Source organism: Mirounga angustirostris, unplaced genomic scaffold (assembly GCF_029215605.1).
Source record: "Mirounga angustirostris isolate CCGP_5_RB_7025 unplaced genomic scaffold, mMirAng1.0.hap1 SCAF_5, whole genome shotgun sequence".
Classification (NCBI taxonomy): domain Eukaryota; kingdom Metazoa; phylum Chordata; class Mammalia; order Carnivora; family Phocidae; genus Mirounga; species Mirounga angustirostris.
Window position 1 is genome coordinate 57,665,122 of NW_026991713.1, and position 19,365 is coordinate 57,684,486.

Consider the following 19,365-nt stretch of genomic DNA (forward strand, 5'->3'; position numbering starts at 1 on the left):
GGGCTACCGGGTTCCCACTCGGCCCTGAGAAGGGTGGCCTTGGGGCCTCCGGACAAAATGGGGTCTGCGGTGGATGTCCTGGCAAAAGCGGGGCAGAAGGGCCGCGTGCGGGGCCTGGAGGCCAGGGCTGGGGAGATAGAGCCGTTGCGGCGCGGGGGGCGGAAGCGGAGTGCGTCTACTGTTGGGAACGGCTTCACGAGAACCCGAAGGAGGTTAAGGGGGTCACAGCCTTGGAACAGCCCCCTCACACCCACACACACACACGCTGTTCTTAATTGTGACAAGCGAGCGTTGGGACTTAAGGCACCGTCTCCCCTCTCCTGGTTCCCGAAAGTCGGCAAACGGGAGACCTGGTGGTCCCGGCCCAGGCGGCGTCTGTGTAGGAGAGGAGGTGGTGGGGAGGTGGTGCAAGGTAGCGTCCGAAGTCGCCCGTGGTCGGGAGCCAGACCGGAATCCTCTCCCCCGGGTTGAGAACGCAGTGGTGATTGTTGCCTTTGTGGGATTTGGAGTGTAGAGTAAAAGGAACCCCTGGGCACTAGAAGTCTGTTCCTCTGCGGAGTAAAGAGGTAGAAGGTGATTCGCTTGATCAGAGATCTGAGGGTCACGTCTTATTTCTTACCTATTCCCAGCTGCTTTGGGGAGGATTGTCCCGAGACACCCTCACGATTTTTTTTTTTTTTCTTACCAGCAGAGTTTTTAAGAATATTTGACTCTGGGTTGGGCAGCAGAACGGATCCCAGTCAATTCAGGCCTCCTTTTTATTCCCTTCAGAAATGCCTGGTGAAGCCACAGAAACCGTCCCTGCTACAGAGCAGGAGTTGCCACAGCCCCAGGCTGAGACAGGTAGGTTCCCCTAGCGCCCTTACTGTTCATTAAGATTGTAAGACTGACCCTAAGACCATTTGGTGGGTTAAAATGGCAAAGGGGATACACTCCGGTTTTTCAGAGTTAACTCATTATAAAGATGGCTGTAGCTTTACCAGGGAGGAGAATCCATGATATTAACTGCCGTCCTGGAGGGACTTCATTGGAGGATGGAATATAAACAGTCTATTTAAGATCCAGGAGCATAAAAAGCTCCCGGCCTGCTTTGTAGGCTATGGCAACTGCCTCACAGGGCATTCTGTGGAGCCCTCACCTCACACACAAAAACTGAGCAGGGAAGGGGCTTGGTGATTCTTACCTATTGGAACTGGATGACACACTTGCAGGCCAAGGAGACCTGAGCTTTTGTGAAGTTCCAGCCAGCAAGTTGCATCAAGGTTTTAGATGGCAGAGCTTGGCATTGTGCCTTCATCACATGTCTGGATGAGATGTGTGCTGGTGGTAAATGTGTCCTGCTGGGCCCCAGGGCCCTCCTAGGTTGGTTAACTTATTTTATGGGTTGGTGCTAAGATGTTTCTAGTGTGCTGGAATAGTGCCTGCATCAACAGCTTGCCTGGAACCCAAGATTGAAATAAAGCTTTCCTTTGACTGTTCTTCAGCTTTGAAATTGATGGATATAAACATAGTGTAAAGGCAAGTTTTGAATTCTGGTTAAAATATCTCTAGAAAACTTGAGAGGGGGTAGTGAAAAAAAATATTTAATGATGTGCTTCTTGCTGCATCAGTCGTGCTGAAATAAATGAAGGGAATCTTCAGACTAACTTCCATCATCACTTTTTCTTATTATAAATTATTTTTTTTAACTCCACCTGTCACTTAAGGGCAATTCTTTTCCCCTTCTGGAATTAAAATAGAGTTGTTTATAGTTGAAAGCATTGAGGTTCTCTCTCCCCACCTGTCTGATTTTAACAGCTGAAGGGATTAATACAGCTGCTAGAAAAGAAAAAGGAGGGGGCCTCTAAGCTAGTGAACAAGCTATATGAAATCCTTGAAGTACAAGGGACTTAATGGAAGCAAAAATAAAGGACTGGTCTCTAAAGATCCAGTGCTAACCAAAACCTTATTGAACAATTTGATTTTACAAATGTGGAGACTGAAATAAAGATGAATTTAGAATAATCTGGTTTCGAGCCTCATGCCATTTGCTTCTGAAGTCATCCTGGAGTGCTGTTAAGCTTATTTCTGAATAGTTTAAGCTTGCACAATAGGTTTAGTAATACTAAGGGAGTGCCAGTAGTAAAACTCTGAATTTTTTCTATAACTGTACCTAAGTAATTATTATAACGAATGCAGAAACTAGCCCAAGGAATTGGTTGTGGTGTCTAAAGCAAGTAAATTGGGCCTTATCCCATCTTGAAGTCCAGTCAGAGGAAAACATTCTAAATTTCAAATTCTGATTCATATGTTTGGAGTCATTTGCACTGTAGTTGTAAGACTTTGACCTACCAACTCTCCAGGAAAAACTGGTTGAGCCACCTGTCCTTTCTGTAGTAGGATACTGTAAAAATTTTAGAATTACTGGTTGAATAAATTGTGAATTTGTATCATTCAGAAAATCTTTTACTGAGCTTTACTCTAGTGCTGAACATTGGTCTATTTTGGCAGAATGACATACTTATCCAGATTAAGGGGTGGAGAGCCAGTGTATTCTCCACTCCAGTTCCCTACTTCCAAAATAGAACCACAGTCTGGTTTAACAAGTTGGGCTACAGTTTCATAATACAACCCCTACCCTGTGACTAAGCTCTCGCCCTGGCAGTCTAATTCATCTTAAATTGATGTCTGAAGAGCTAACAATACCTAGGAAGGTGTGTAGACATTATGAAGTACAACCCATTTGTGGTTGGTTTTTTGCTTGTTTGTTTTGGGTGAGTAGGTAAACTGAGGCATAGGGAGGCAAAGTGACTTAGTATTTAATACTTCACATAAAATTGTATGTCGACACCACCTTCCTAAAACTTTATTCTAAGAGTCAGATTTTTCTTGACCTAGTGAAAGCCTGGGCATATAAAGACTTGGTTTGTTTTGGTGGGGGGGGGGAGTTCTTTTTTTCATTCAGTTCTGACTCCCCATAATTATCACCACTCACTGCCTTCCTTGTTCCAGTTTTCAGTATCTGTTTCAGTTAGTTCATGATCCTTGACAGTAGAACAGCTATTCTATTGGTATTCTATGGCCTGTAAGAAAGCCTTTGGGTTCATTCAAGGAGGGAAGGGAGGGCACATCAAAGCATGCTGTTCCCAACCCACTCCTAGGCCTGTGCTCCCCATTTAGAGACTAATAGGCTGCTTAGACTGTTATCTCCACTTTAAAATAGTTTGCTTTTTGTGGGGGGTAGAACATGGGAAATGTGGGAGATGGGGAGAGGGATGTATTCTTACTCGACCACTGAAGTATGTTTGGGGAAGGTTGCTGTTGCCTGTCACCTTTGTCTAATCCTGTGTGGTGACTTTCATTCTCGGATTAAAAATTCCTTGTTTCCTGTGAGGCATGTTGTACCAAGTTGGGCTTCATAACTCACCTTTGTTTTTTTCCTTCCCTTTCCTTCTTTATCCCCTTTTTTGCTTTCCTCCTCCAGCTGTGCTTCCTGTGTCTTCAGCCTTGAGTGTCACTGCTGCCTTAGGGCAGCCTGAATCTACCCTTCCCCCTCCTTGCTCCCTGGCCCCCCAACAATGCCCTCTGGCAACCCCTAACCAGCCTTCCCCATTCCTTTCTCCCTCTAGTGTTGTCTCAACCCCTTTTGAAGCTCCTTTTCCCCAGTCATCCTCTGGAACAGCCCTGCCTTTGGGAGTTTCCCCTTCCCCCAGTGATACCCCAACTTTCCTACCAAACCTGATAGGGCCTCCCATCTCCCCAGCTGCCTTAGCTCTGGCCTCTCCCATGATAACTCCAACTGTGAAAGGTGCCCATTCCTCTTCAGCTCCCTTGGCTCTAGTGGCTTTGGCTCCCCACTCAGTTCAGAAGAGCTCTGCTTATCCACTTAACCCTCTTAGTTCACCTCCTTTGATTGCTATGACTGAGTCAGGGTCAGTGACATCTCTGTCTGCTCCCATTGTTTCCTCAGAACCAAAGACCTCTCCTATCCAAGCTCCTGTGCAAGTAGGCCCTAACTCAAAAGGCATCCCCATCCCTCCAGGTATAGTCAGTGCTGTTCCTTCCCATCTTGGAACTCCCTTGGCCTCTGTTCAGTGTGGAGTAGCCTCATGTCCTCAAATGCCACCCATCACTCCCCCTCAGTTCAAAGACATCCCTGTTTGCTCACAAAACCCTGAAGGTCTCAGCCTAAAGGGACCCCTTAGTTCACCTGCTGCGTTATCTCTTTCCACCCAGTCTGTATCTATGGCTCCCAGCGTCCCTCCAGTTTTCCTCACTTCTCTAGGCTCTCATCTTGCACCTTTACATCAGAGTTCTCTTGGTTCTCCTATTCGGCCCTTAGGTCAGACAGGCCCTAATGTTCTGTCAAATCCTAAAGTAGATGCCGTTTCTGCAGATCATTTTCCCGTAGGGGCCTCTTACCCCTCTCAGATTCCTCCCCTTCCTTCCAGAAATGAGGTGGCTCCTGCTGCTGTGGCTGCTTTTCCAGTGGGGGCTCCAGCTACCCCTCTGGCTCTTTCTGTTGAGAAAGACCCCTCTGCCATCACTGGCGTAGCTTCCTTCAGCCCTTCTGGCTCATCAAATGTAGCTACCTCTTCTCCATTATCTCCCACAGCCTCTCTCATTCCGAAAGGCTCTCCTAATGCCACTCATCATCAGCCTTTGGTGGCCCAAATTCCTTCTCCTCCAGGGAGTCCAAGCTTGAAAGAAGCTCCTGTTTGTTCTGTTGGAACCATCCCATTTGTTATGACTAACCCCTCTACAGTTTCTGCGGCACCTACTACCTTTGAGGTAGCTACTTGTAGGTCACCTCCAGTTTCTTCAGGCCCCGTAAGTAGTAAGGACTCAGCTTCCCATACTGCCTTGGTTATGGCTCCTGTGGCTCCCAGAGTGCTTTCTACTCCGCAAGTAACCCCTCTGGGAATACCAGTCCCTCCTCCTCTGTCAGCCTCTGAGAACCCCAAAAGTCTCCCTGCATCAGCATTGGTAAAGTTACCAACACAAAAAGATACCCAAATTGAACCTCTCTCTCCTACTGGAGCCCCTGTTTCCCCAGCACAGGCAGGACTCCCTACCAAGAAAGACTCTACTCTAATACCACTGGCCCTGGCAACCCCTAAAAATCCCCCCTCTCCCCAAAGTATATCATCATCTCTGGAGATAGCTCTTTCTCCTGAAGCCACTTTAGCAAAGAAAAGCCTTGTAGAGCCTCTCTCTGTAGTTACGCCAGCCAGTACTGCTCCCTCTCCTCTGGGTGTTAACTCCCCAACCTCTATAATCAAGACAGATCCTTGTGCAAGTCCATACCCCACTAGTCAGCTTCTCAAAAGTTCTCTCACTACGCCAAACATAGCTGCATTTCCTCTGGAACATGCTGCTACTGCAGGCGTGACTCCTACAACTACCATGGGTACCTCCTCTCCTGCCACTACAGCCAGCCCTTTCCTAGGAGATGTCTCTCTAGCTCATAAAAGCCACCCAGATAAGAAGAGTAGTTCCACTCTTGCTATTTTACCTTTGGTTCCTCCAGCCTCTGAAAGTTGCCCTGTGGCTCCAACTGTGACTTTATCCCCCCAGAATGCTTCCGCTTTTCCAGTTGCCATGGCACTAGCCCCTGATATTCCCAAGTCTGAGCCGTTTCCCTCTCTTCCTCCTCAAGGTGCAAAGAAAGCTCACGGTATTTCTCATACCTCTGCATTGGCACCTGTAGCTGCCTCTCCTGAAGGGCACCCAACCAAGGACTCTGGTACTTCAGTTAATGCATCTTCTGAAGGAGCTTACTTAGCTGACTCTCCATCTCCTTTAGGGACTAGTGTGTCTCCTCAAACTAAAAGATGTCCAACCAAGAAGGGTTCAACTCCTTCTATGACTTTAACTCTTTCTCCTCTTTCAAAAAGTGTTCCTGCTATCCCTGATATTCCTGCTGGAAATCACTCATCCCCTATTTCTCCAATTGAAGCTTCCTTTCTTCCAGAGGCCAGTCTTTCTTTTCAAGTCCCTAAAGGGTCACTGGCCAAGAAGCATTCTCCCACTCCATCCCCCAAAGAGACCCCAGATACCCCATCGCCCAAAGAGGCCTTCACTCCCTTCACTCCAGCTGTGGTTCCTTCCTCCACCAAAGGAGGCCCAGCAATCTCATCCCCCAAAAAGTCGCAAGCAGCCCCAGCCCCCAGAAGAGCCCCAGCTACTCAGTCTCCCAAAGGGACCCCCACTGCCTCAGCTGTGGCTCCTCCCTCCCCCAAAGGGGGCCAAGCAACCCCATCCCCTAAAGAGACCTCTACTCCCCCAACTATGACTCCTTCCTCCCCCAAAGAGGCCCCAGCTACCCAACCTCCCAGAGGGGGCCCCACCACCCAAGCTGTGCCTCCCCCCTCCCCCAAAGAGTCCCCAGCTACCCAGCCTCCCAAAAGAGCCCCAACTACTCCATCTCCCAAAGGGGCCCCCACTGCCCCAGCTGTGGCTCCTTCCTCCCCCAAAGGCGGCCCAGCAACCCCATCCCCTAAAGAAATCTCCACTCTCCCAGCTATGATTCCTTCCTCCTCCAAAAAACCCCCAGCTACCCAACCTCCCAGTGGGGCCCCCACCTCCCAAGCTGTGCCTCCTCCCTCTCCCAAAGAGTCTCAAGCAGCTCCAGCCCCCAAAAGAGCCCCAGCTACTCCCTCTCCCAAAGGGGGCCCAGCAACCCCATCCCCTAAAGAGACCTCCACTCTCCCAGCTATGACTCCTTCCTCCCCCAAAGAGTCCCCAGCTACCCAACCTCCCAAAGGAGCCTCCACCCCCCAAGCTGTGCCTCCTCCCTCTCCCAAAGAGTCTCAAGCAGCTCCAGCCCCCAAAAGAGCCCCAGCTACTCCCTCTCCCAAAGGGGGCCCAGCAACCCCATCCCCTAAAGAGACCTCCACTCCCCCAGCTATGACTCCTTCCTCCCCCAAAGAGGCCCCAGCTACCCAATCTCCCAAAGGGGGCCCAGCAACCCTATCCCCTAAAGAGATCTCCACTCTCCCGGCTATGACTGCTTCCTCCCCCAAAGAGTCCTCAGCTACCCAATCTCCCAAAAGAGCCCTAGCTACTCCATCTCCCAAAGGGGCCCCCACTGCCCCAGCTGTGGCTCTTCCCTCCCCCAAAGGGGGCCCAGCATCCCCATCCCCTAAAGAGACCTCCACTCTCCCAGCTATGACTCCTTCCTCCCCCAAAGAGGCCCCAGCTACCCAACCTCCCAAAGGAGCCTCCACCCCCCAAGCTGTGCCTCCTCCCTCTCCCAAAGAGTCTCAAGCAGCTCCAGCCCCCAAAAGAGCCCCAGCTACTCCCTCTCCCAAAGGGGGCCCAGCAACCCCATCCCCTAAAGAGACCTCCACTCCCCCAGCTATGACTCCTTCCTCCCCCAAAGAGGCCCCAGCTACCCAATCTCCCAAAGGGGGCCCAGCAACCCCATCCCCTAAAGAGACTTCCACTCCTCCAGCTATGACTCCTTCCTCCCCCAAAGAGGCCCCAGCTACTCCATCTCCCAAAGGGTCCCCCACTGCCCCAGCTGTGGCTCCTCCCTCCCCCAAAGGGAGCCCAGCAACCCCATCCCCTAAAGAGACCTCTACTCCTCCAGCTATGATTCCTTCCTCCCGCAAAGAGTCCCCAGCTACCCAGTCTCCCAAAAGAGCCTCAGCTACTCAATCTCCCAAAGGGGGCTCAGCAACCCCATCCCCTAAAGAGACCTCCACTCCCCCAGCTATGACTCCTTCCTACCCCAAAGAGTCCCCAGCTACCCAACCTCCCAAAGGAGCCTCCACCCGCCAAGCTATGGTTCCTTCCTCTCCCAAAGAGTCCCAAGCAACTCCAGCCCCCAAAAGAGCCCCAGCTACCCCACCACCCAAAGAGGCCTCCACTGCCCCAGCTGTGGCTCCTCCCTCCCCCAAAAAATCCCAAGCAACTCCAACCCCCAAAAGAGCTCCAGCAACTCCATCTCCCAAAGGGGGCCAAGCAATCCCATCCCCTAAAGAGATTTCCACTCCCCCAGCTGTGGCTCCTTCCTCCCCCAAAGAGTCCCCAGCTACCCAGTCTCCTAAAGGGACCCCCACTGCAGCTCCTCCCTCCCCCAAAAGAACCCCAGCTACTCCACCTCCCAAAGGGGCCTCCACTGCCCCAGCTGTGGCTCCTCCCTCCCCCAAAGGGGGTCCAGTAACCCCTAAAGAGACTTCCACTCCTCCCACTGTGGCTCCTTCCCCCAAAGAGTCCCCAGCTACCCAACCTCCCAAAGGGGCCCTCACTCCCCCAGCAGTGACTCCTTCCTCAAAAAAAGCCCCAGCTGCCCCATCTGTCAAAGGGTCCCTTACTCCCTCAGCTGTGACTCCTTCCTCCCACAAAGAGTCTCTGGCAACTCCAGCCCCCAAAGGGGCCCCAGCAACCCCATCTCCCAAGGGGGCCTCCACTCCCCCAGCTGTGACTCCTTCCTCTCCCAAAGAGTCTCTGTCAACCCCAGCCCCCAAAGGGACCTCAGCAACTCCATCCTCCAAAAGAACCCCAGGAGGAACCCCAGCCTCCATAGCAACTCCATCCCCCAAGAGAGCCCCAGCTACCCCATCCAGAGGTGCCCCCACTCCTTCATCTGAGATTCCTCCCTCCCCCAAAGAGACCCCTACTTCTCCAGTTTCAGTCACATGTCCCTTGGGGTCCATTGCCCCTCAGGCTTCTAAAGGCCTACCAGTAAAGAAAGGCTCCACAGCTCTCAAAGCAGGACTTGTTGCCCCAGCTCCAGAAAGTGCACCAGTTGTCACAGCTCCCTCTGAGAAAGGTCCACTGGCCAAGAAGAGTTCTACTACTTCACCTCCTCTGTGCCCAGATCCTTCAGCTAAGAACGGTACTAAAGGACCCCTTTCTACAATGGGTCCAGCCCCGCTGACAGTCTCTGCTCAGAAAGTCTCTTCAAAGACTCCCAAAACCCTCTCTGTTTCTGCATTAAAAAGCAAAGATTCTTTTCATTCCCCAAAGAGCCCTTTGACTCTTCCTCTTGAGCGTGTGACGTCTACTCCGCTAGCAACCGTTTCCTCTGAGAAGGTCCTTCCTAAAGCTGGATCAGCATCTATCCCTCCAGCACCCACCCCATCAGTCTCTCTGCCTCTCGCTCCCTCCCCAGTTCCCCCTCTGCCTCCTAAACAGCAATTTCTGCTGGAATCACCCTGTAAGCCCTCAGCCCCTGCTGATGAGGATGAACTGCCGCCTCTGATTCCCCCGGAACCAATCTCGGGGGGAGTGCCTTTCCAGTCGGTCCTCGTCAACATGCCCACCCCCAAACCTGCTGGGATCCCTGCCCCAACCCCCTGTGCCAAGCAGCCTGTTCTGAAGAACAACAAGGGTATTTGCCTTGGTTTGCTGTGTGCATGGTGTGTCGCCCACACCCCTCCTGGGGCTACCCACCAATACTAACCCTAGGATGCGCCGCTTTCTCCAGTATATCTGCTTGTGTTTGGACATAGAACATAGAATGATAATTTTAAATGCAAAAGCTCTAGGAATGTGAAACAATCTTGGTTTTCATCACCTCAGATAGTCTGTTCTGTATCATCTTGTATAATATGGTTCAAGCTAACCCTGGATCTGCCATCTTTTTTACCTGAGTGATCTGACATTGAAAACCAAGACCTATTAGACCTTTTAATTTGCTCTAATCTCTACCACATAACTAACCTTGTCCCTGGGCCTGGGATTTGCTAAAATGTTGGGAAATATGGAACTATTTGAATTTCTTTTCACGTCTTAGATTTAGTAATGACCAGTGCCCAAGTGACTCCCTTTTCAAGACTTTTTTTTCCTAGCCTGAGAATGGTACAGGTGTATGCTTTTTTCTCTCAGTAGTCTTTATTGATGCTTGGCCTTCTGGTTGAGGTAAACTTAAAATACATGAATTACATTTGGAAGAAATGGGAGAGGTCACAGGACAGGCTCTAACAGATGACTGTTAGAACGATAGATTGGCAGTCACTGAGAATCTTCAGGCTGTGTTGATGAAACCAAATTGCTAGGGTAAGTGGTTTGAAAACAAGGCTAAATGTGTGTACACAACTGCTTCTGGCCTTCCCCAACTCAGTATAAAGCATGAGGGGAGTGTCCTCCCTGGTCTTCCTCCACAACGTGATCTTACAGCTATTTCACTTAAATGTATCTGGAGATCCCTTGTCTGCCATAACCTTTAAGGGATGGTTGGGCTGTCAGGTAGAATTTGGAGTTACGTAGGTCATTGGTGTTGGCCTGTGCCAAGTGAAGACCTTGAGAGAAAGGAAGCAGTTACTGTTTATAAACTGCTTGGCTGTAACTAGTAAATTACCTCTTTATTTCTGGGGCTGGGTCTTTAATGGATGTGTACACACTAGTTTATGGCTAAGGAGGCTGTCAAGCTGGCTTCATACAAGTCAGTTGGTTTGCATTTAACTTTGTGAGGTCTAACATAAGCCAGGGACCTCTAGTCCAGGCAGGCTATGGTGAGGTGCCTCCTCCCTATAATCTACTGTAAAATTTTAAAGTTATTTGTCATCTCAGGGTCTGGAACAGAATCTGACAGTGATGAATCAGTACCAGAGCTTGAGGAACAGGATTCCACACAGGCAACCACACAACAGGCCCAGGTGGGTGTTCTGTTCTCTTACTTGCTGGTCAGAGTACTTGAGTCGAGGAAGCATTGAAGAACAAGGGTTGATCAGAGAAGCTGACTTCAGTATTTGGAAATGTGAACCTTCATAAAGGGAAAACCTTATGGGGATTGTGATATCTAGGCCTTATATTCCAGTTTACTCATAGCTGTTTTATCTTCTTAGCTGGCAGCAGCCGCTGAAATCGATGAAGAACCAGTCAGTAAAGCAAAACAGAGCCGGAGTGAAAAGAAGGCACGGAAGGTAAGGTTTTAAGTTACAAACAAGGATTAAAGGTTCTGATAAAGCAGCTTTAGAGAGGGGGAACTGTAGTGGTAGGATCATATTTAAAGTGATAGAAATTACTGTAGCAAAAAAAAACAGGAGTCCTGGAAACCAATTCTGTATTATCTAAAGTTAGCCTAGGGGGCACCTGGGTGGCTCAGTCATTAAGCGTCTGCCTTCGGCTCAGGTCATGATCCCAGGGTCCTGGGATCAAGCCCCGCATCAGGCTCCCTGCTCAGCAGGAAGCCTGCTTCTCCCTCTCCCATTCCCCCTGCTTGTGTTCCCTCTCTTGCTGTGTCTCTGTCAAATAAATAAATAAAATCTTAAAAAATAATAATAAAGTTAGACTAGGAAAAGGCTCTCTTTTTGTTTTGTTACCTTTTTATTTAAATTCAATTAATTAACATGTATTACTGGTTTCAGAGGTAGAAGTCAGTGATTTCATCAGTCTTTTTTTAGGATTTTATCTATTTGAGAGAGAGAGCACAAGCAGGGAGGAGGGTCAGAGGGAGAGGGAGAAGCAGACTCCCTGCTGAGCCGGGAGCCTGATGCGGGGCTCGATCCCATCCTGGGATCACGATCTGAGCCGAAGGCAGACGCCCAACCAAGCCACCCAGGTGCCCCAATTCATCAGTCTTCTATAATACCCAGTGCTCATTACATCATATGCCCTCCTTAATGTCCATCACCCAGTTACCCCATTCCCCTACCCACCCCCAGCAACCCTCAGTTAAGGCTTTGCTTTGGATATAGTTCTTTACTTCCTAAAGCTTCTTTTTTAAGATTTTATGTATTTGAGTGAGAGAGAGAATGCCTGCAGGGGGAGGGGTAGAGGGAGAAGCGGACTCCCTGCTAAGTGCAGAGTCTGATGTGGGGCTCAGTCTCAGTCTCACAACCCTGAGATATGACCTGAGCCGAAATCAAGAGTTGGACATTCAACCAGCTGAGCCACCCAGGTTCCCCTCTGAAGCTTCTTCTAGAGAAGTTGAAAACCTGATGTTCTTTTCTATTTCTTAGGCTATGTCCAAACTGGGTCTTCGACAGGTTACAGGGGTTACAAGAGTCACTATCCGGAAATCTAAGAATATCCTCTTTGTCATCACAAAACCAGATGTCTACAAGAGCCCAGCTTCAGATACCTACATAGTTTTTGGGGAAGCCAAGGTAAAGAAAATTTTCTTGGACGCAATCTAGACCAGGGTTTCTCAACCTCAACACTATATATTGATGGAGTTGGATAATTCTTTGGTGTGGAATTTGGGGTCAGATAATTCCTTGTTGTGGAGGGGCTTTCCTGAGTGTTAAAGATGGTTAGCAACATTCTACCCAGCTGCGATAACCAAAAAAATCTCTAGGCATTTGATAGATATCCCTGGATGACAAAATCACCTCCCAGTAGAGAACCACTGCTTTAGACCTAAACTAGTTCTCTTTGTACAGTGATATGTACTCTTAGTGAGGGCAAGCAATTAAAGCTATATAGTAAGTTAACCTGAAGTGGCTTTAGAGTGAGAGTTTGGAAAAGATACAAACGATTTATTTCATTTACTACAGACCGATCTGTTCATACAAATCTATATTTTTTGCCCTATAGATCGAGGATTTATCTCAGCAAGCACAACTAGCAGCTGCTGAGAAATTCAAAGTTCAAGGTGAAGCTGTCTCAAACATTCAAGAAAACACACAGACTCCAACTGTACAAGAGGAGAGTGAAGAAGAAGAGGTATATAGGGAAATCTTTTATACTTTTAATCCTCTCCAGATAGTCGTATTTTGTGTGGGGTTTTCTTTTAAGATTTTTATGTATTTATATTATATATATAATATGTATTATTTATAATATAAAATTATTTATTCATGAGAGACAGAGAAAGAGGCAGAGGGAGAAGCAGGCTCCCCGAGGAGTAGGGTTGCACGACTCGGGGCTCAATCCCAGGACCCCGGGATCATGACCTGAGCTGAAGACAGACGCTTAATGAACTGAGCCACCCAGGCACCCAGTATTGTTTTGTAGTGACGGGTGCATGCTATATTGCTTTAGGTTCTCAAAATCAATTGACTTAAATAGTTTCTGAGTTATATTAAGAACTAGATTCAGGGGTGCCTGGGTGGCTCAGTCGTTAAGCGTCTGCTTTTGGCTCGGGTCATCATGCCAGGGTCCTGGGATTGAACCCTGCATCGGGCTCCCTGCTCGGCGGGAAGCCTGCTTCTCCCTCTCCCACTCCCCCTGCTTGTGTTCCCTCTCTCGCTGTCTCTCTCTGTCAAATAAATAAAATCTTTATGAAAAAAAAAAAACTAGATTAAAGAGACCCGTGACTCCCAAGAACTACTGGAGTTGTTCTTGGCCTTTAGGTTATTGTGCTTTTTTTCCTTCTCTTAGGTTGATGAAACCGGTGTAGAGGTTAAGGACATAGAATTGGTCATGTCACAAGCAAATGTGTCAAGAGCAAAGGCAGTCCGAGCCCTGAAGAACAACAGTAATGATATTGTAAATGCTATTATGGTAAGTGTCCAAGCCCCAAACCTTTATTCCTTTACCTCTTCTGCCCTGACCAGTTATGGATGACTTTATTTTCTGTACTTAGTATCAGCCAGTTAGGAAGCTTCATTCCAAAGCCTATTCTGAGTTACCTCATATTTTAGTGGCCTGAATTCTCAATTTGCCTATAACTGCTTCTAATGATCTCTTTTCTTACAGGAATTAACAATGTAACCATCTGAAAACGAGGACTTTTTTTGGTGTTTCAAAAGAATAACTGCAGCTTGGTTTGAAATTTGTACTGTTTCTATCATTAATAAAGTTATGGCTTCTTGTTGGATGAACTCAGTGGGTGCTTGGTCTCTTCCCACCAACCCCCCCCCAAAAAAAAAAAAAAAAACATGAAGGCTCTAGAAATGAAAACATGTAATTACTTGTAAGGCCTCAGCTTCAGTTGAAAAGGTTTAATGCCACAGATTCCTCACTTAAAATCTCAGTCTTTTCATCTCTTAAAGATACTATAGTAGGCTATCTGTTAGGACTTTATTGTCTTCATAGAATAGAACTTAACATGTAAAGTTTCTCCTTTCCATTTTCTTTCCCAGATGTTAACTGTTAGTAAATCGTGTCTTCTATATTTAATAATCAGCCCTCTTTTCTGGCCTACAATTTTTGAATATATATATTGGACCTTACCTGGCCTCTGAGAAGCAGTTCACATTGTTTACATCTTGATATGTAGGAGCTTGGTGCAGGGTTGGAGAGGGTGCATAATGGATGTGGATGAAAAGACTGCACTTTGTAATAAAATGCAAAGGTACCTCGTGAAGGGAGCTTTTGACTGTATACAGTGCAAACACTCTGCTCTCAAGACATACACTATACAGACATTTTGATGTACAAAATAAATTATGATTAGGGTAGCCATAATTATGTTAGGACAGTAAGTGAAAACCAGGCAAACTGATAAATAATGATTAACCAGTGTATGAAAAAACACACAACTCCATAGAAGTCCTAGGAGAAGAGTAAAGCTTCTGAGTTTGGGGGTTGTTAGAAAATGGTTTGGAGGGGGAAAGCAGAGGACTAAAATTTGGAAATGGGAAGGCTAAAAGTAAATGTAGCGGCAAGAATCCTTAAACAAGTAAGTGATAATACACCTAGAAGAAATGTTAGGATGGGAATAAATCAGACACATGGTAGGAGGCTTTAGGGACTACAGTTTAGACCTTTCTATTCCTGAATTCAATGGTTTTTTTTTTAAAGATTTCATTTATTTATTTGACAGAGACACAGTGAGAGAGGGAGCACAAGCCGGAGGAGTGGGAGAGGGAGAAGCAGGCTTCCCGCTGAGCAGGGAGCCCGATGCGGGGCTTGATCCCAGGACCCTGGGATCATGATCTGAGTTGAAGGCAGGCGCCCCTGAATTCAATTTTTTTAAGATTTATTTATGTACGTAATCTCTTTACCCAACATGGGGCTTGAACTCCCAACCTCAAGGTCAAGAGTCCTATGCTTCTCTGACTGAGCTAGCCAGGTGCCCCTTGAATTCAGTTTTCTTGATCCCTATGAGAGTAGATACTATTTTAACAGATGTGAGTGAAAGTTGAGGACCAAAGAGGTTAAATGACTTCCCCCAAAAACAGCCACTCTCTGAGTAGGGTCTTTTCATTCTGGTAGGCTGTATTGGTAAGAAGTGGTAGACTATCCTGGAGAACCACAAATTGACATCTGGCTGAGGATGATGACCTGCTTCCATTTTACCGGGATAGAACCGTTCATTTGCTGAACAAAAGTCTTGAGGCTGGGATACCTGGGTGGCTCGGTTAGGTATCTGCCTTCAGCTCAGGTCATGATCCTGGGGTACTGGGATCGAGTCCCACGTCCGGCTCCCTGCTCAGCAGAGGACCTGCTTCTCTGCCTGCTGCTCCCCCTGCTTGTGCATGCTCTCTTGCTCTCGCTCTGACAAAATCTTTAAAAAAAAAAAAAAAAGAAATGTACAACTAACTTTGTCACAGAATGATCAAATTTTTGGTTCTCAAATTAGGGAATGTATAATTTGAGCAAATTTCTTGAAGAATTACTTTCCTGGTTCTTAAAATGATTAGGTCTCTATTCAAATACTCAATAAACCCTTTTTTTTTTTTAAGCTTTTATTTATTTATTTGACAGAGACACAGCGAGAGAGGGAACACAAGCAGGGGGAGTGGGAGAGGGAGAAGCAGGCTTCCCGCGGGGCAGGGAGCCCGATGCAGGGCTCAATCCCAGGAGCCTGGGATCATGACCTGAGCTGAAGGCAGATGCTTAACGACTGAGCCACCCAGGCGCCCCAATCCTTTTTTTTTTTTTTTTAAGATTTTGAGAGCAGAGAGAGAGAGCACGGGGCTGGAGGGGGGGGGGAGACAGAGGGAGAAGCAGATTCCCCGCAGAGCAGGGACGCTTGACCTACTGAGCCACCCAGGCGCCCCTGAACAGACTAACAATGATATTTTAAGTAACCTCTGACCTCCTCTGTTAAAAAAAAAACAACCTGATACTCCCAAAACATGTATAGGATTGTTGGAAGCATTTTGTTAAGAATCTGTGAAACTGGCACTGGTTATTTACTGAATGACCATTCTGATTTCTAAAGGGGAAAAAAAAAAAACAGTAAGCCAATTTAGTTAGGTATACTCTCACCATGTTTCTCCATTAGCAGATTTTCTTTTTATTTGGGAAATACTTCAGACATGCAGATGAAGGACTGTAAAGGACTATGTGTACCTGTCATCCAACTGTTTTGTTTTTTAGAAATTAAACCTTACAGATAGGTATGGAGACCACTGTATATCCTTCCTCAAACCTATTTCCCTCCCTCAGAGGTACCATTATCATGAGCTAGTGTTTTATAATTTCTGTATGTAAGTTGATGTTCTGTCAATACATATTTATGTACCCAAAGAAGTTAGTGATCTACAAGTTTTAAAACTTTAAACAAAATTGTACATTACATATCATCCTGCAAATTTCTTTTCACTTCAACTTTGTTTCCATGGTTTATCTATGATGATAGATGTAGCTCTATTCATTCCCTTACCAGTCCATGGGAGTGTGGCTTTTATCTGTACCTTTCCACCAAATGGCTCTTAAGTTCACCTAGTTGATAATTCTAATGGGCATTCTTCATGCATGGCTACATTTGTCTTTTCTTGAAATTAGTCTCCTTAACATCCCCTTGGTTTCTCTTAAATTTGTTTCATCTTCAGTTTCAAGATCCCCAAAATTACTTCCATTATCTGTCTACCCTGTCAAAATTTTCCTATGTTTTCCCTGTTAACAGCTCATGAATGACACAGCTGTCCATTTGGTTGTATAAAAAAGAAACCTGGTCTTTGCAACAAATGGTGCTGGGGAAACTGGATATCCACATGGAAAATAATTTTCCAAAGAAAGAGAAATTAACTACAAATGGATCAAAGACCTAAATATAAGACCTAAAACCATAAAACTCTAAGAAGAAAACAGGAGGAAAGCTTCATGCCTTTGATTTGGCAATGATTTATGCAATACCAGAAGCATAGGCAACAAAGTAGGTAGGAGTGCCTGGCTGGCTCAGTAGAGCATATGACTCTTGATCTCAGGGTGGTAAGTTCAGGCCCCATGTTGGGTGTAGAGATTGCTTTAAAAAAAAAAAAAGTAAATTGTATTTCCCCCAAATTTAAAATTTCTCTGCAACAAAGGACATAAATCAACAATAAAAAGGCAACCTACAGGGGTACCTGGGTGGCTCAGTCAGTTAAGTTTCTGCCTTTGCTGCAGGTCATGATCCTGGAGTCCTGGGATCGAGCCCCACTTCGGGCTCCTTGCTCAGCAAATGCCCTCTCCCTTTCTCTCTCTCTCTGTCTCTCTCACAAATAAAATCTTACCAAAAAAAGGACAACCTACAGATTGTGAGAAAATATTTGTAAATGACTTATCTTGATGAGGGGATAGTATCCAGAATAGATAAAGAACTATAGGTCAACAACAACAACAACACACACACAACTTAAAAAGTGGGTAAAAGACTTGAACAGATATTTTCCCAAAGAAGTTCTACAAATGGGCAAAAAGCACATGAAAGCACACATCATCATTAACCATTAGGGAAATGCAAGTCAAAACTACAGTGAGATAGCACCTCAAACGTGTTAGAATAGCTACAATTGAAAGGAAAGCGTTAGGGACCCCTAGGTGGCTTAGTTGGTTGAGCGTCTACCTTTGGCTCAGGGCATGATCCCAGGGTTCTGGGATTGAGTCCCACGTCAGGCTCCCTGCTCAGCAGGAAGCCTGCTTTTCTCTCTCCCTCTGCCTGCCACTCCCCCTGCTTGTGCTCTCTCTCCCTTTCCCTTGCAAATGAATAAATAAAATCTTTTTTAAAAAAGGCGGGGGAGTGTTGGAAAAAATGAAAAAAATGGGAACCGCTGTGCACTGTTAATGGGAAAGTAAAATGGTGTCCTTGCTATGGAAAACAGTATGCTAATTCTCAAAAAATTAAAAATAGAATTACCATGTGATCTAGTAATTCCACCTTTGGGTACAGACTCCAATCGAATCAGGGCCTCAGAGACATCTGTATATCCATGCAGCATTCATAATTGCCAAAAGGTGGAAGCAACCTAAGTGACCTTCACAGATAAATGAATAAATGCAGTATACCCATACAATGGAATAGTATTCAGCCTTAAATGGAAGGAAATTCTGGCACATGCTACAACATGGATGAACCTTAAGGACATTAAGCTATATAAAGTAAGCCAATCACAAAAGGACAAATATTGTATGATTCCAGTTATATAAGTTACCTAGATTTGTCAAATTCATAGAGACAGAAAATAGAATGGTGTTTGCGAAGGGTTGGAGGAGGGAGAGGAAGAGTTATTGTTTAACGGGTACAGAATTTCAAATGTTGGGGAAGATGAAAAGTTCTGAAGATAATTGATGAGGTTGCACAACAATGTGAATATACTTAATCTCACTGAATTATACACTTAAAAATGGTTAGGATGGTAACAATTTGTTAAATGCTTTGTTGGGTTGGGTTTTCTTAGATTTTTTTATTTTTGAGTAATCTGTACACACAACATGGAGCTTGAACTCACAACCCTAAGATCAAGAGTCACACACTCTACTGGGGCGCCTGGGTGGCTTCGGCTCAGGTCATGATCGCAGGGTCCTGGGATTGAGCCCTGTATCGGGCTCCCTGCTCCGCAGGAAGCCTGCTTCTCCCTCTCCCACTCCCCCTGCTTGTGTTCCCTCTGTCACTGTGTCTCTCTCTGTCAAATAAATAAATAAAATCTTAAAAAAAAAAAAAAAAGTCATACACTCTACTGACTGAGCCAGCCAGGCGCCCCTATGTTAAGTGTATTTTTTTTTAATTATTTTAAGGAAAGAAAAGAAACCTCAGTGTCAACCTAACCTGTCACAGTCTCGCTTCTTCATAGCCATTCCCTACAATTTTTACTTTCTAAATACTCTCTATCCCACCTCTTCATTCCTAATGCAATTGCCTTAATTGAAAATCACCTGAGGGGCACCTGGGTGGCTCAGTCAGTTAAGTGACCGAGGCTTGATATTGGCTCAGGTCATGATCTCAGGGTCATGGGATCGAGCCCTGCATTAAGATCCCCACTTGGCAAGGAGTCTGCTTGAGATTCTCTCCCTCTCTCTGTCCCTACCCCCATTCACACTCTCTCAAATAAATAAATCTTGAGAAAGGAAGGAAGGGAGGGAAGAGAAGGAAGGAAGGGAAGGGAGGGTGGGAGAGAGGTTGGGAGGGAGGGAGGAAAGAAAACAAACCACCTGAGCAGGCTATTGCCATAGTTTCCTAACTGTTCTTCTACCCTCCACTAAGAATCCCTCTACGCTTGCCACTTGCCTCCATAAAGTGAGTTCTCCCGGGGTGCCTGGGTGGCCCAGTCAGTTAAGCTCCTGACTCTTGATGTCAGGTAGGGTCATGATCTCAGTGTCCTGGGATCGAATCCCAAGTTGGGC

General features: G+C 46.5%; 1 protein-coding gene across 10 annotated transcripts in view; it reads left to right on the plus strand.

The window, feature by feature from the left end:
• The window catches only part of NACA (nascent polypeptide associated complex subunit alpha), a 58,112-nt gene that overhangs the window by 242 nt on the left and 38,505 nt on the right, over positions 1-19,365 (plus strand). For 2 of the 10 annotated variants that reach the window (XR_010411494.1, XM_064591066.1), the window contains exons 2-8: positions 689-843; positions 3,464-9,319; positions 10,501-10,586; positions 10,776-10,853; positions 11,892-12,038; positions 12,469-12,597; positions 13,255-13,377. Coding sequence is in view for 5 of the 10 variants with exons in the window: in XM_064591066.1 (XP_064447136.1) it covers positions 774-843; positions 3,464-9,319; positions 10,501-10,586; positions 10,776-10,853; positions 11,892-12,038; positions 12,469-12,597; positions 13,255-13,377 (6,489 nt within the window). In the remaining 5 variants the exon portion in view is untranslated. Of the gene's footprint in view, positions 1-688; positions 844-3,463; positions 9,320-10,500; positions 10,587-10,775; positions 10,854-11,891; positions 12,039-12,468; positions 12,598-13,254; positions 13,378-13,572; positions 13,698-19,365 lie in introns of those variants that run through there. The other 8 variants (XM_064591067.1, XR_010411495.1, XR_010411496.1 and 5 more) reach the window with 8 other exon arrangements.